Source organism: Carettochelys insculpta, chromosome 31, assembly GCF_033958435.1.
Source record: "Carettochelys insculpta isolate YL-2023 chromosome 31, ASM3395843v1, whole genome shotgun sequence".
NCBI lineage: Eukaryota > Metazoa > Chordata > Testudines > Carettochelyidae > Carettochelys > Carettochelys insculpta.
The window spans coordinates 10,640,456-10,654,868 of NC_134167.1; the positions used below are offsets into that span (position 1 = coordinate 10,640,456).

At 40.4% G+C, this 14,413-nt stretch overlaps 1 protein-coding gene across 3 annotated transcripts in view; it reads left to right on the plus strand.

Moving 5' to 3' along the window:
- The first annotated feature begins 429 nt into the window (after positions 1-429).
- The window catches only part of GMCL1 (germ cell-less 1, spermatogenesis associated), a 32,283-nt gene continuing 18,299 nt past the window's right edge, over positions 430-14,413 (plus strand). The window contains exons 1-9 of one of the 3 annotated variants that reach the window (XM_074981822.1): positions 430-746; positions 1,498-1,621; positions 5,737-5,833; positions 8,121-8,218; positions 8,689-8,801; positions 9,602-9,667; positions 12,598-12,682; positions 13,095-13,185; positions 13,745-13,885. In XM_074981822.1, coding sequence (XP_074837923.1) covers positions 565-746; positions 1,498-1,621; positions 5,737-5,833; positions 8,121-8,218; positions 8,689-8,801; positions 9,602-9,667; positions 12,598-12,682; positions 13,095-13,185; positions 13,745-13,885 — 997 coding nt within the window. In that variant the 5' untranslated portion in view covers positions 430-564. Of the gene's footprint in view, positions 750-1,497; positions 1,622-5,736; positions 5,834-8,120; positions 8,219-8,688; positions 8,802-9,601; positions 9,668-12,597; positions 12,683-13,094; positions 13,186-13,744; positions 13,886-14,413 lie in introns of all 3 variants that reach the window. The other 2 variants (XM_074981823.1, XM_074981824.1) reach the window with 2 other exon arrangements.

Sequence of the window (14,413 nt, forward strand, 5' to 3'; positions counted from 1 at the left end):
CACCCTCGGGGTCACTTAATTGCAATCCCAGCTGAAGCCCAGACTCAGACCTCTGACCACAGGAGCAGACCCCCCTGCTCCCCGTGCAAGTCAGCCAAAGGAGTAGCTTGCAAGGGGACAGCTGAAAAACAAAGCGCAGGGGACTCAGCTCTTCTCGGCCTGGGTCCCACTGGAATCAACGAGAGAGAGGGGCGGCCAGGCTCTTGCAAAAGAGCTAACAGCCAGACACCATTGCACGCAGTTAAAGCAGCTTTGTTGCACCAGCCCTCCCCGCGCACACCCTCTTGAGAGACCGCACAGTGCGCGTGCGCCAACTCCTCTTTCTCTCCTCCCTCCACCCCCGTGCGGCGAGGCGTAGGCGCATGCGCCAGAGGGCACCTCACTGCAGTCACCGCCTGTCCCGTTCGGCGCATGCGCCGTGGCGCGGGGCCGCGGCCTCTGTGGCGGTGACAATGGCCGCGGCTGGGCGTTGCTGAGCCCGCCCCTCCCCTCTCCTCTCCCCCTTTTGCCGGGCGCTTCGCTCCGCGCCGGGCGGCCCCATGAGGAGGCGGCGGCCGAGCCGCCATGGGCTCGTTGAGCAGCCGGGTGCTAAGGCGGCGGGCGGCGCCCTCTGGCGGGGAGGGGACGGATGGGGACAGGGGCAGCCGCGGCGGGAAGAGGAAGCGGGGCGGGCCCGAGGGCCCGGCCGAGAGCGACAGCGACGGGGAGGGCGAGCGGGAGGAGCGGCTGCTCAACACCCCCCGCAGGTAGCGGGTGCGGGGGTCCTGGCTGGGAGGGGTCTTTGTTGGGGGGGGTCCGGGCTTGGTTGGGGGAGGGGTTCCTGGAGTGTGCGGCTTCGGCTGGGGCGGGGTTGGGGGGGTCTTGACTATGGGGGGCTTGGTTGGGGGAGGAGGTGTTGGCCGGGGCGGGGGTACGGGGGCTTGATTGGAGGAAGGGGGCTATAGATGGGCAGCATTAAAGGGTTAAAGCAGGGTTGGTTGGGCAGCATCAAAGGAGGGATTTTGACCGAGGAGGATAGAAGGGTTGGTGGAATTGAAATGTGCGGCACGGGTGGGCGCCTGGACTGTGGGCCGAGAAGATCTGGGAATGTAGGAAAAAGGCTACGTTCCTTTTGCTCTCTGGAGACACGACACATAGTTTTTTCCCTTGCTCTCTCGTTTCTAATTCTGGGAAAAGGGATTCTAGCCCCATGGAACAGGGCGGGCTTGGGTCCTAGGCTCCCAGTTAGCTCTTCTGTGTGCTCTGGGAACCTCTGGATAACTGTTTGGCTGTAGTAAACACAAAAAGCAAGTAAACATAAGTCACATGACCCCTGTGAGAAAACACATGGGGGAAATACACACTGGCATACTAGGGGAAGAGAAGAAAATCTCACTAGCGAACTTCTAGGGTGGTGCTTTAAATAAGTGCTTGACAGATACTTTCATTTTCTTTGTGGCAGAATTATACAGTTTGTGTATGTCTTTGGGTCATTTGTTTGTTTTTTTTAATATCCAGGAAAAAACTAAAAAGTACATCAAAGTATATTTATCAGACTCTGTTTTTGAATGGTGAAAACAGTGATATTAAGATCTGTGCACTGGGAGAGGAGTGGAACTTGCACAAGATATATTTGTGCCAGGTAAGTGTTTTTTCTTTTCAGTGGACGCAGTTTGATTAATTAAACAATGTTCTGTAAATTTCAAGGGTAGAGCTGTTTTTCCTGAGCTTTTTTCTTCCCTTCAGTTTCTATTTTCCATTTTTTATTTCTGTTTTTTGTTTCTGTTGAAAAATACAAAGCACCTGTGCTTCAGATGCTTTTGACAGTGGAGCTCAGTTGCAAGTCATTGATCAAGATCTCTCAACCTTGTGTAAACTGTCTAAAGATTTGTTGACTTGTATGGGAGTTGAGCATGTAATGAATTCAATACTGCAATATATGTGATAAATTGTTAAGCTAGTAAGAACAAATAATCTCCAGTCCTCTGCAGTAATAGTGAAATTAATTACCTACATGTATAAAACTAACAGTATTATGAATGAAGGCAAAGTGTGAACATCTTTTTCCATTCTTCAACTTTGAAGAACTTGCAGAGAGTCAGTGATACATTATTTACAAAACTGTGTGAGAAATGCATATAAGAAAGCGTTTCGTTAGAAAGGCACGGGAAAGGAACAGGGCTTGTGAAAAATGCTGTACTTCAAAAAGTTGTCCCTTTCCTTTCTGTGAAGACCTATGGTTTCCAAAAGATCAAGAAAGTTACTGCTCACAGTCACTGTGTAGTTATTCTCTTAATAAGACAGTGTAGAGTTTGCTGATAATATAGTGTTCTGTTTCTAAAGTAGAGATTATGGTTGTCACCCATGGTCCTTCTGCTTTGAGATTATGGTGGTTTTTAAGATTTCCTTCTCAAGATCTCAAAGCAAGGAAGGAATATAATGTACCCAAAAGCTGAACTACTCCAAATCAGCCAAACATCTTTATATATCTTACTTAGAAATAATGGCTAGAATGTGAAAGAGACTAGTGTAGGCTAGCTAACATTTCTAAAGAAACAGCGCACTTTCTGCTTTTAAAAAAACTAGGCTTTTTACAAGACTGCGTAATATCAGCGCCACATATTATTAAATGTACTTAATAAATACAGATGATACACTTATTCCTACAACTTCTTAGAGTGGGTTAATTGTAAATATAAGGTGCATCTCTCAAAGAGGTCACCAGTGGAATTTAAGAATGGAGTTTTCCTGTGCATGCGCATCAGCAGCTAACCTGTTTATCAGACAAATACCTTAAGTGGTGAGTCTGAGTGGGATTCCTCTGGCCAACAGTGGCAGATGTCTCTTTTGTGTTGCATCCCATCTCCAGCTTCATTAGCTGAAGCACAGACTTCAGTGAGGTGAAAGCAACTTTAACACCAGGATTGTTCAGCCTCCCTTTGAGTTCAAATCCCCCATTGAATCAGATGAAATCAAGCCAAACTCTAGTCCATTCCTGCTTCATTCTAGAACCTTTGCTTGTAAAGTAACTGTCTTGGAAATAACCATTGGGCTGTCAGTGTTATACTTGCTTTTTCTGGTGCTTCTGCAAAAGATTACGCTTCAGGCGGTTGCTGTCTATTCCGACAGCCAGATCTGTGCCAAGCAGATCTTGACTACATGAAGTCATGGATAGGGTTTGATTTAATCAGAATAAATACACTTGGTGTACTCTTAGTGTGAGCTGTGAATGCTTTGTTCCAGTTGTAGGTTTTAAAATAGACTGAGCATTTTAAACAGCCAAAACCACACACCCAAATCTACAGTAACTCTGAAAGCTATTGCAGTTTCTCCTATTTTGTTTTCAGATGTAATTTTGAGTTTCATGTTCAGAAACTCTGTGCCTTGTAATGCAAATCATAAGGATGGTTCTACTTGTTGCAGACAAACCTTGAGCTATATTCCTTTTAAATATTGCATATATAAGTGGTTGCAATACATTTTGAGAAGCCTTAATTTCAAGTTCTTTTCCTTTATATCTGTGTGATGTTGTAAACACTTCTATGGAAGACATATTTGGATATAATAAACTTTTTGCAGTTTACCTCATCTTTCCTGTACTACTTAAAATAATCCCAGACAGAGCAGTTTATTTTTCAGTTTGGCTATGTTTACTTGCTACAGAGGAAAAATGGTTTGTTCTTTAAGTATCGAAAGGAATTAGAGTTGTGTTCCAGCACTGGCTCTACCATAGACTTCCTGTGCTATGTTGGGCAAATAATTAAATCTGTCTTTATTTTTCTAGTTCAGCTTTGGCATTCTCTTGTAAAAACTTGTAAGATTTCCTTTTTAAAGCTTGACGTGGCTTGATGCAGAAACATTTGATGTTTAACATGCATTGATTAAATTAAGTTCAATTCCAAAATTCTTTCGAGAATGTGGATTTTGTACCATACTGACTTTGTCTGTGAAGCTGTGGTATCTTGTAAGGGGGAAATGTTGTTGACTTGAATTTCCAAATTGGTTCACGTAAGTAATTGTTGTGTTTGACTGGAACTAAATTTGTAGGGTTAAACTGTTTTTTCAATATTACACAGTATATTTGTTATCTTACTATTGATGAAGCTATGATTCCACCATTAGTATTAGACAGACTTGATTCTTTGTCTTAATGACGATCTGTCAGCATTGGCTCTCCTAGCCTATTGATTAGTTTGTGAATTTTTTCCAATAGATGGCACTGAGATATGACTTATACAGTCCAGGTTGCACCTTGGTCATCGGGCACCCTCAGGAGCTGACTGGTCTCAGATAAGGCAATTTGTTGAACAAAGGAGGAGTCTGTTGCTGACTCCTCTTTTGCCCTGCTTCCTCCACAACCCCAACTCCAGGGCCCCCTTACCTCCTGCCTGGACCTGGGCCCTTGCTGGGACAACACCAACCTGGCCATATTGGGCTGCCAGCCTTTGAGGCCAGCTCCAGCCCCAGCCAGACTGCCAGAAATGGCCTAGGTCCCACAGGCACCGGCTTTGGATGCAGCTGCAGGCCTGGCTCTGTGGTGCCAGCATGTCCCTGAGGCGGGTAGTCCTGTCCAAGGCAGCTAGACTCCTGCTAACCTCCCACCCCAGCGTGTCTGGTCCGGTAACATCCATGGTCTTGCTAGTGTTGGCAGTTTCCACCTGTATATGAATGAATGATCTGAAATATGCAAACTAAGTTTTGGTGGTGTGTGTGGTTTTTTTTGTTTTTTTTTTGGCACTGCTTGTTAAAACACCCACATCCCTGTGAAATCTAGGAGTGAGTTTGGTACGTTTGGATATAGTTCATTAGTTTATACATTTCTCCACCAGTATGAAACAGTCTCTCTCTAGCTTCTTTGAAAAACAATATGCAACATTGGTCTGTTTCTTTGCCCATAAATAGTGTGGTGGGGGCATATGGATATAGTAAACTTTTGGTTTTAGATACAAGTGTTATAATTTGCTGTCACCAGTGGAAATATTGAGTAACAGTACCGAAGGTATGCTGCTGTGCAAATAGACTCTATTTTTTTAATCTCTCAGGTAAACATCACTGGGTGATAGCATCTCATTATGGGCACTCCTGCTGGGATGGAAAATCTTGAATCCTAGTAAAGCACTATTTTTCACTTTGGATGGAAATCTATCAAATTCTAGTTTTATATGCCTTACACTTTGTTTAAAAAGGTATACTTAAATGGTGTATGTGTATGTGTTTGTATGAATTTACCTACACATAAATTTTAAGATGTATGTGTGTCCTTAGTCTGAGACCACAATCTTGTAAATTAATCTGTATGTCTTGCATGCATTCTTTTCTAATTGACTTAAAAATCAATGCCTGCAGGATTTATTTGTCACCAAGTAGCTATAAGAACTTTAAATTTTGGTCAGGAGTACATGCTGTGGATATTATAAATTAGAATGGAGATTTTTTTATGGCTTTTTTTTGCCTAATTTTAAAATTGAATTGAAAGGGTAAAAACTTGAAAAACAAGTATCTCTACTTCTGTAAACAGACTTCAAATATGGATCAGTGTTTATAAATATTTCCGCATAACTGGAAGAAATATTAGTTCTTGACTTGGAAGTACATCACAATTATTTCAATGTACCTCATAATTTACTTGAAAGATTTATTAAAGATGGTTAATAATTTTGGCTAATGTGCTGAACTTGTACATGTTTTCATTATTTGAATGAAATAGCTCCTTGTGTGTGTGTTCTTTTTGTTTTTTGTTTTTTTGTTTTTAAATAGTCTGGCTACTTTTCCAGTATGTTCAGTGGTTCTTGGAAGGAATCTAGTATGAACATCATTGAATTGGAGATTCCTGACCAGAATATCGATATAGAAGGTGAGCAGTGGCCTTTTTCCTCAACTTTGTTAGCTTACTTAATTTCAACGTTAAAATTTGAAGAATTGTATGTTTAATATCTGATGTCTGAAAAGAGGGTCTCATTTTTGGAAAAGAGGTAGCTGTTAGTCTGTATCTTCACAAAAGAAACAAAAAAAAACCAAACCAGTCCTGTTGGACCTTATTTATTTATTAGATAATGAGCTTTTGTGGGACAGTTATTCTGAAGAATAACTGATAACCGAGAAAAAGGAATGAAAAAGCAAAACAAAACAGTGGGTTTTTTTTTCTGTTCAGTTATTTTTTCAGATCTGAAGAAGGGGGTTTGTCCCATGAAGGCTCATCACCTAATAAATAATATTGCTAGTCTTTAGGGATGTCTTTTTTCTTTTTTCTTTTTTGTTAAAAAAGGGTGAATAATGATTTGCCCTGAGAAAAAGCTTGAGTTGTTTATGGCTTAGTTGAATTTTGGATCAAAACAGAAACTGTTTTGAAGGTCCAGAAACTGACTGAGGAAGCACAGTCTAAAACAGTGAGTTGAACAACCTAGAACTCTTCCTAACAGTGTGTGCGGCTCTTTTGGAGTTCCAGGTGTTTATATGAAGCACCTTTTTCTCTGTGTTGTCTTGTAAAGACATCCACTCAAAGAAGTATTGCTCATGCTCTGGAGGGTCTTTGGCATTCTTTCCTGTCCTCTAAGCAGCCAGGAGTAAGGAAGAGTGAAAAGAGGTGTTTTCTTGGAGTACTTACCAGGAGAGAGACGATTCCAATTTGATATGACATTACAGTGGTGGCATGGTGGGATTATACACTCATCCTTCATTAAACGAGTACTTGCTAAAACGAGGGACACGCATACCTACCTTTGCTCGCTAGGGCCGTGTCTACACATGCCCCAAACTTCGAAATGGCCATGCAGATGGCCATTTCGAAGTTTACTAATGAAGCGCTGAAATGCATATTCAGCGCTTCATTAGCATGCGGGCGGCAGCCGCGCTTCGAAATTGATGCGCCTTGCCGCTGTGCGGCGCGTCCAGACGGGGCTCCTTTTCGAAAGGATGCCGCCTACTTCGAAGTCCCCTTATTCCCATGAGCTCATTGGAATAAGGGGACTTCGAAGTAGGCGGCATCCTTTCGAAAAGGAGCCCCGTTGGGACGCGCCGCGCGGCAGCAAGGAGCGTCAATTTCGAAGCGCGGCTGCCGCCCGCATGCTAATGAAGCGCTGAATATGCATTTCAGCGCTTCATTAGTAAACTTCGAAATGGCCATTTGCATGGCCATTTCGAAGTTTGGGGCATGTGTAGACGTAGCCTAGATGAGTGAACTCCCCCCCCCCCCCCCCCCAACTAATACGAGCCTTACTCCTCACCCTGCAGACCCAACCTGCCGCAGTCTGGCCCCTCTCCCCGCTGGCCCTGCAGACCAAACCTGCCTCAGCTTTAACCGCCCTCCCTCCGCACCTCCAGCCTCACAGACCCAACCTGCAGCAGCCTGAACCCCCCTGCCCACCTCATGGACCCAACCTGGCACCACGTTTTAACCCTTTCTCCTGCCCATGACCCCAAACTGCCCCCAGCCTTTAACCCTCTCCAACACACCAACCCAAAGTCCACTTACCTTTCAAAAGCAGTGCCACATGCTGCCACTCCTTTGCCGAATTACAAGCACTTGGAATGAATCAGAGACTTTTTACATGTATTTTAATGGTAATGTAGTGTCCCCTTTTACGAGTTTTCACCTATGAGCAGAAAGTTGGGAACTAGTTGTGCTTGTATAGTGAGGGATGAGTGTAATTTGTAGGTATCATTCTCTGTAGTTAGAGGGTTCCCAGGAACTATTTGATGGTGTAAGTGAGCTATTTTTTCCAAATTACTCTGCTGGTGAAACAACTGGTATTCATCCTAGCAAGTAATTGTGTTGAACAGGTGTTACTTCGGCTTTTAAAAAATGTGAACAACTCTCCTGGGTGTAGAGTCTGTGTGTACTTAGAGCTACGGTGTTTATAGAAGTGAGCCTTTTGACATAAATATTTCCTAATGACCCAGTTAAAAATAATCAGCACATCTGTGCAAGAAAGATGTGTTCAATAATTTTGTAAGCCTGTGATCAGTCAGTTGGCTTTCTATTCATTTAACTTCTACTATTTAGATTTTCTCACAATTAATGAATGAGAATTGTAGCAACATCAAAGATGGAAGATAATCCATAGTGTTTAAATATTGTATAATCTAAATAAAGTGTGATTATCACTATTTTTTCTTAAATTTGACAGTTTGTGCTCTTTTAGCTCTGCAGGTAGCATTTGGCTCACTTTATAGAGATGATGTTTTAATAAAGCCCAGTCGTGTTGTTGCCCTTCTAGCAGCAGCCTGCATGCTGCAGCTGGTAAGTAATATATAAAGTATTGGTCATATTCAGATAGTATAGTTGTTTCCTAGTTTATTTGGAATAAAATAACACTCAGTGCAATTAAAAAGCTCGCTCAGGAGCAAATGTTAAAGATGTTCAGTCTTATAATGGATTCTGAAAACTGCTTTCAGAACAATCATTGGAGAAGTGGGCTGCTTAATACTTGTGTAGCACATATTAGCGAAGTCATTTTAAGTAAACACACCAAGATTCATTGTAGATTGCCTGTTCAAGCTTACTTGAGGATGTAAATAGGATTAAATTAGCTATTATAACAGCATTGTGCATGTTGCTATGTTTAGGTATAGTAGTTTCTTTGCTCTGGAAGAGTTTGGTCATATTGTTTTGGCTGCTAACTTTGAAAATACAATATATTTATGTGTGGTCTTCACTAAATTATCCATGCTTTAACCAAAAATCCCTTATGTGTGTGACTTTATTTACAGGATGGTTTAATACAGCAATGTGGCGAGACTATGAAGGAAACAATTAATGTGAAGACAGTGTGTGGCTATTACAATTCAGCAGGGACCTATGGATTAGACTCTGTGAAGCAAAAGTAAGAATCATCTTTTTTTTTCCACAAGGGTATTTTTCGTACGTTAATTAAAATGTAAGTTTTCTTTTATAGATCAAAGATTTTTTTCAAAATACAAATGTGGTGGCTATGAGTTAATCTCCTATCATTTAAGTGTATAACATTGGTAATACAAAAGTTTTAATTCTTCTGTTCTACTATTTTGGAAACAGTGGGCTTTTTAAAAAAAAAAAAAAAAAGTGTAGCTCAGGGGATGTAAAAATTCATTTTAAAATTGAAAAGAAAACGGTAACCTTGCAGAAGGGTAGTAAATACTAATGTAACTGGTTATCTGCTATGATTTTATTGGATATTGGTGCTGCTGGAATGTTCAAACATGAAGTAAATGTAAGATCTGAGCAGTAGAGGTCTCAGAAGGATTGGTAAGTAGCATGCTCCAACTATGTCCTTTTTCCCCAACAACAAATGCTTTCATCATAACCCCATCTGGGGCATGGAGGTACTTTGCTTCAGCTTCTCAATTTAGACTGCCCGCCTTCCTTTGCATTACAGAAGATAACCTTTATTGAAAGCTAATTAAACTACATACTTCATAAGGGTCCTAAAGGTTTCTTTAAACCTTTCTAAAGTTTATGATCATTCAAATTAAAGTAGTGGTAAAGAATGAGATGTATCAAGGGTTGTAGGTCCAGGGAGTTTTGTGTTTTGGTAAGACATCATTAAATCCAGTTAGAAGTTACGAAATCTGTTCAGAGTTCGTTTAATAGTCTAACTTGGATATCTGAAAATTGTGAATAACAAACAGATTTCTTTTTGTCTAGGTGCCTTGAATGGCTTTTGAATAACCTGATGACTCACCAGAGTGTTGAGCTTTTCAAAGAACTCAGGTATACAGATTGCAATTCCCTTGGGTAGTAGAGTGGTTAAAATAGTTTGCATGTTTTGAGGTCAGATGGCATATTAAAGTATTGATGACCATTACAACAAGAATTATATCCTAAACAAGCTGTTGTGGGATAAAAGGGGTGGTCCTCCCCTGGATTGTCAACTGGTTAAAAGAAAACAAAGGGTAGGAATAAATGATAGGCTTTTGGAATGAAGAGATGTAACTAAGGGTGTCCCACAGGGGTCCGTACTGGGACCAGTCCTGGGGCAAAATTTCTAGATGATACTATTGCTCAAGATAGTTAAGTCCAAAGCAGGCTGTGAAAAGCTTCCAAAGGATCTTTCAAAACTAGGTGACTGGGCAATGAAACACTGCATTTATCAACATTAAAATCCATGTAAAGTGAGGCATATAGGAAAACAGTTGCCCCCCTACATATAAAATGAATGGGATTAAATTATCTGTTACCACTCGAGATCTTGGAGTTGTCGTGAATAGTTCTCTGAAAATATCTCCACAGTGTGAAGCAGCAGTCAAAAAAAAAATCAAATAATGTTAGGAATCACTAAGAAAGGAATAGACAGTAAGACAGAGGGTATCTTATTGCCTCTATATCAGCATTTCCCAAAGTGTGGTATGCATACCAGTGGTTGTATGTGAAAGGATATCGAGGGGTACATGGCAGAAAATAAATTACTAAAAATCAGGAGATAAGCACTGGGGTGTCATTGGGAGACGGGGGGAACACCAATAAGGCTAAAAGACAGAAAACAAAGGGTTGGAATAAATGGTAAATTTTCACAATGGAGGGGGGTAACTAGTGGTGTTCCCCAGGGCTCAGTCCTGGGACCGATCCTGTTCAACTTGTTCATCAATGATCTAGAAAATGAGGTAAGCAGTGAGGTGGCAAAGTTTGCAGATGACACCAAGTTGTTCAGGACAGTCAAAAGCAAAAGGGATTGTGAAGAACTACAAAAAGATCTCAGCAAACTGAGTGATTGGGCAGCAAAATGGCAAATGAAATTTAATGTGGGTAAGTGTAAGGTAATGCATGTTGGAAAAAATAACCCAAATTACACGTACTACATGATGGGGTCAAATTTAGCTACGACAGATCAGGAAAGGGATCTTGGAGTTATAGTGGATAGTTCTCTGAAGACATCCACGCAGTGTGCAGCGGCAGTTAGTAAGGCAAATAGGATGTTAGGAATTATTAAAAAAGGGATCGATAATAAGACAAAAGATATCATACTTCCCCTATATAAAACTATGGTACGCCCACATCTCGAGTACTGCGTGCAGATGTGGTCTCCTCACCTCAAAAAAGATATATTGGCATTAGAAAAGGTTCAGAAAAGGGCGACTAAGATGATTAGGGGCTTGGAAAGGGTCCCATATGGGGAGAGGCTAGAGAGACTGGGACTTTTCAGTTTGGAAAAAAGGCGATTGAGGGGCGATATGATAGAGGTATATAAAATCATGAATGGTGTGGAGAAAGTGAATATAGAAAAATTATTTACCTTTTCCCATAATACAAGAACTAGGGGACACCAAATGAAATTGATGGGTAGTAGGTTCAAAACTAATAAAAGGAAATTTTTCTTCACACAGCGCACAGTCAACCTGTGGAACTCCTTGCCCGAGGAGGCTGTGAAGGCCAGGACTCTATTAGGGTTTAAAAAAGAGCTTGATAAATTTTTGCAGGTTAGGTCCATAAATGGCTATTAGCCAGGAATAAAGTATGGTGCCCTAGCCTTCATAACAAGGGCAGGAGATGGATGGCAGGAGATAAATCACTTGATCATTGTCTTCTGTTCTCCTTCTCTGGGGCACCTGGCATTGGCCACCGTCGGCAGATGGGATGCTGGGCTTGATGGACCTTTGGTCTGACCCAGTATGGCCATTCTTATGTTCTTATGTTCTTATGTTCTAAGGCTGAAGCCCCAAAAGGGGTATGTAAATATTTTACTTTTGGGAAATGTGTGTCTATATTTATATCTATATAAATCCCTGGTATACCCATGACTTGAATATTCGTGTGCAGATGTGGTCACCTCATTCTTTTTAAAAAAAAAAAAAAAAAAGCCGCATTAGAAAGTTCAGAAAAGGGCAACAAAAACGAGAAGGGGTTTGGAACAGTTGCCGTATGAGGAGAGATTAATAAGACTGGGACACTTCAGTTTAAAAGGAAGGAATCTTGTCCTCTGAAACAGCATATAATCTATATCTTCATAAAATTAATCTCAACCCTTTAACCTTCATGGTACCTGCCTTTCCACTTAAATTGCTTTTTTCAGTTTTGCATTGGCATAAAAGAGAAGTTGTTCAGATTTCATTATTATTATTACTACTATTAGTGGGGGAAAAAAGAGACCTCCACACTAGGAAAGCTGATAGAACAAGTGTTTAGGGCACTCATCTGCTGTGGGCAAAGGAGGGACCAAGGTTCAAGTCTCTGCTAAGTCTTAGTTGGAGGAGGTAAGTGCTCTGTTAGTCCACTCATTCATTGTTCCAATGAATAAGAGAGATTGTAGAGACCATCTCCAGATTTTCCAGTAGCTTGGTAATTAGGGAAACTCGCCAAATCAAACAGCATGGGGACTCCCCTGTCCCAACTGAGTCTTAACCATTACATTAATGACAATTCTGTGTTCCCTCTGATTGTGACCAGAAATTCCATCCAAGGTTGGAAAAACCTTCCCAACTAAAGTTTTGTCAAAAGCGGCCCTTTTCATAAGTTTCAGTTTTGACAGGGCTGCATTTTCCAATGAATAACTAATGTCAAAACAAACAAACAAACAAACCAGCTCTCCCTTTCAATTAGCTATGATGAGTGAATTAACTTCCTTTACTCTTTCTTCTTTGATATTACTTAGTTACTTGATTTGACTTAGTTTTACATGTCACTTAGTAGTGTTTTGTCTTTTCCAGCATAAACCTCATGAAACAGCTGATCAGCTCCTCTAACCTATTTGTAATGCAAGTGGAGATGGATGTGTATACTGCTCTCAAAAAGGTACTTGTGCGGGGCCAAGATTGCCTTTGGTGTAATATTATTGAAACCTGTGAAGTTAGACTAGGGATGAGTTTAGTCTAGTTTGTTCAAAATGTTTGATGCTTTCACTACAACACTGAAGTAATATACAGAATCTGGAATGATGATACTATTTTGAAATTTTTGTGTAGAAATTAAAATTCTGTTTCTATGTATTTTGAACTGTTCATGGATAGTTTAATTGTGAAAATATCTTTTAATAATTTACTAGTGTTACGATGAATACAGAATTAGTCGAATAATAAGCAGTAGACTTCATTACTTGTTTTTATCATGTGCTTTATAGTGGCTGTAACAATAAATTGTATTAGCCTTGAATGTTTATGTAATATTTTTCTTCCAAAATAAGCTTACAAAAATTGTTTTTATTTAGTGGATGTTCCTTCAGCTAGTGCCTTCTTGGAATGGACCACTAAAACAACTTTTAACTGAAGCTGATGCCTGGTTTTCCAAGCGTAGAAAAGGTAAGCCAGTTTGTATGGATGTAGAGTTTGTGAAGAAGGTGCTAGATTTAGAACTTCCATGCTGAATGCATGCAACAGGAAGTACGGTGCGATTGTCTTTTAGCTCCCTCCAAAAATAATGCCAGATGTATACTAAAGAGATGCTTTCATTTACTTGACTTCCATTTCCTAGTCTCCTTATACTGTTAAGGAGTCTTTTCTGTTCAACAGCTGCAGCCATGTATCTTGAAGCAAAAATCATTAGAGGGCAAACTGCTTTATTTTTGTTACTGACTTGTCCAGTAAAATCTTTGTTCGATCATCTGAAAATTCTGGCCGAACTCTTTTGTATGTCAGTGGATAAAAACAGTTTAGTATAATTTGCCTTTACAGTTGCTTGAATATCAGTAACTTCCTTGGCACTGAGAAATCTGTTCTGTTTCAGGCTGTTTACATTTTACAAGAAAAGTTATTTTGTTTTCTCTGTTTGGAGAGCTTAGACATTTCAGTTAAGTGTTTGTATCAAAATGAGTACGTTCTAGGAAATTCATACAGGTGTATGTCTCTTGTCATATCGCAGATTTTGAGGATGACGTTGCTTTCTTAGAATCTGGACAAGGAAGATCATTCTTGACAGTGTTCAAACACTTGAGACTGCAATATATCATCAGTGATTTGGCATCAGCAAGCATCATTGAGCGAGATGCTCTAGTACCGTCGGGTAAGAAAATACTTTGATTGGACATTTTTCATATTTTCTGATTAGCTGGAACAATGGTGAATTAAGTATTTGGGCTAATACCTTTTGTTCCCATTGGTCTGTTTTTTTACTTGCATACTCTTGTAAAATGTTTGTTGGGTTGTCAGTTATGTCTTTGTGACTGTTGCAGATGTAAAACTGCCTTGTATGTCTTGATAGACTAATGTAAATATAAATTATGAAACGTAATAGAATGCAGTATGAAATTTAATATGCTTTTTAAAGAGTTTAATGCAAGTAATCTTTTCATAGAAAATTGGCTAAAGCATTAAATTGAAAGCTAGTGATTTAGTAGGCAGGTTTTGTATGTCGATTAGTGTTTGAAACTGAAGGTGTCCAAAAGCTGGTAGCTTCGTTGTCTGGTATCTCAGAAAGCAATAAACAAAAATTGAGATGGAAGAAAGCTCTTACGTTGTCCTTAGCAAGGCAGTTGGGTGGATATTGTTCTGTTGTTCTGCTTACATTTTCTAGTGTGTGAAATGTGCCCAG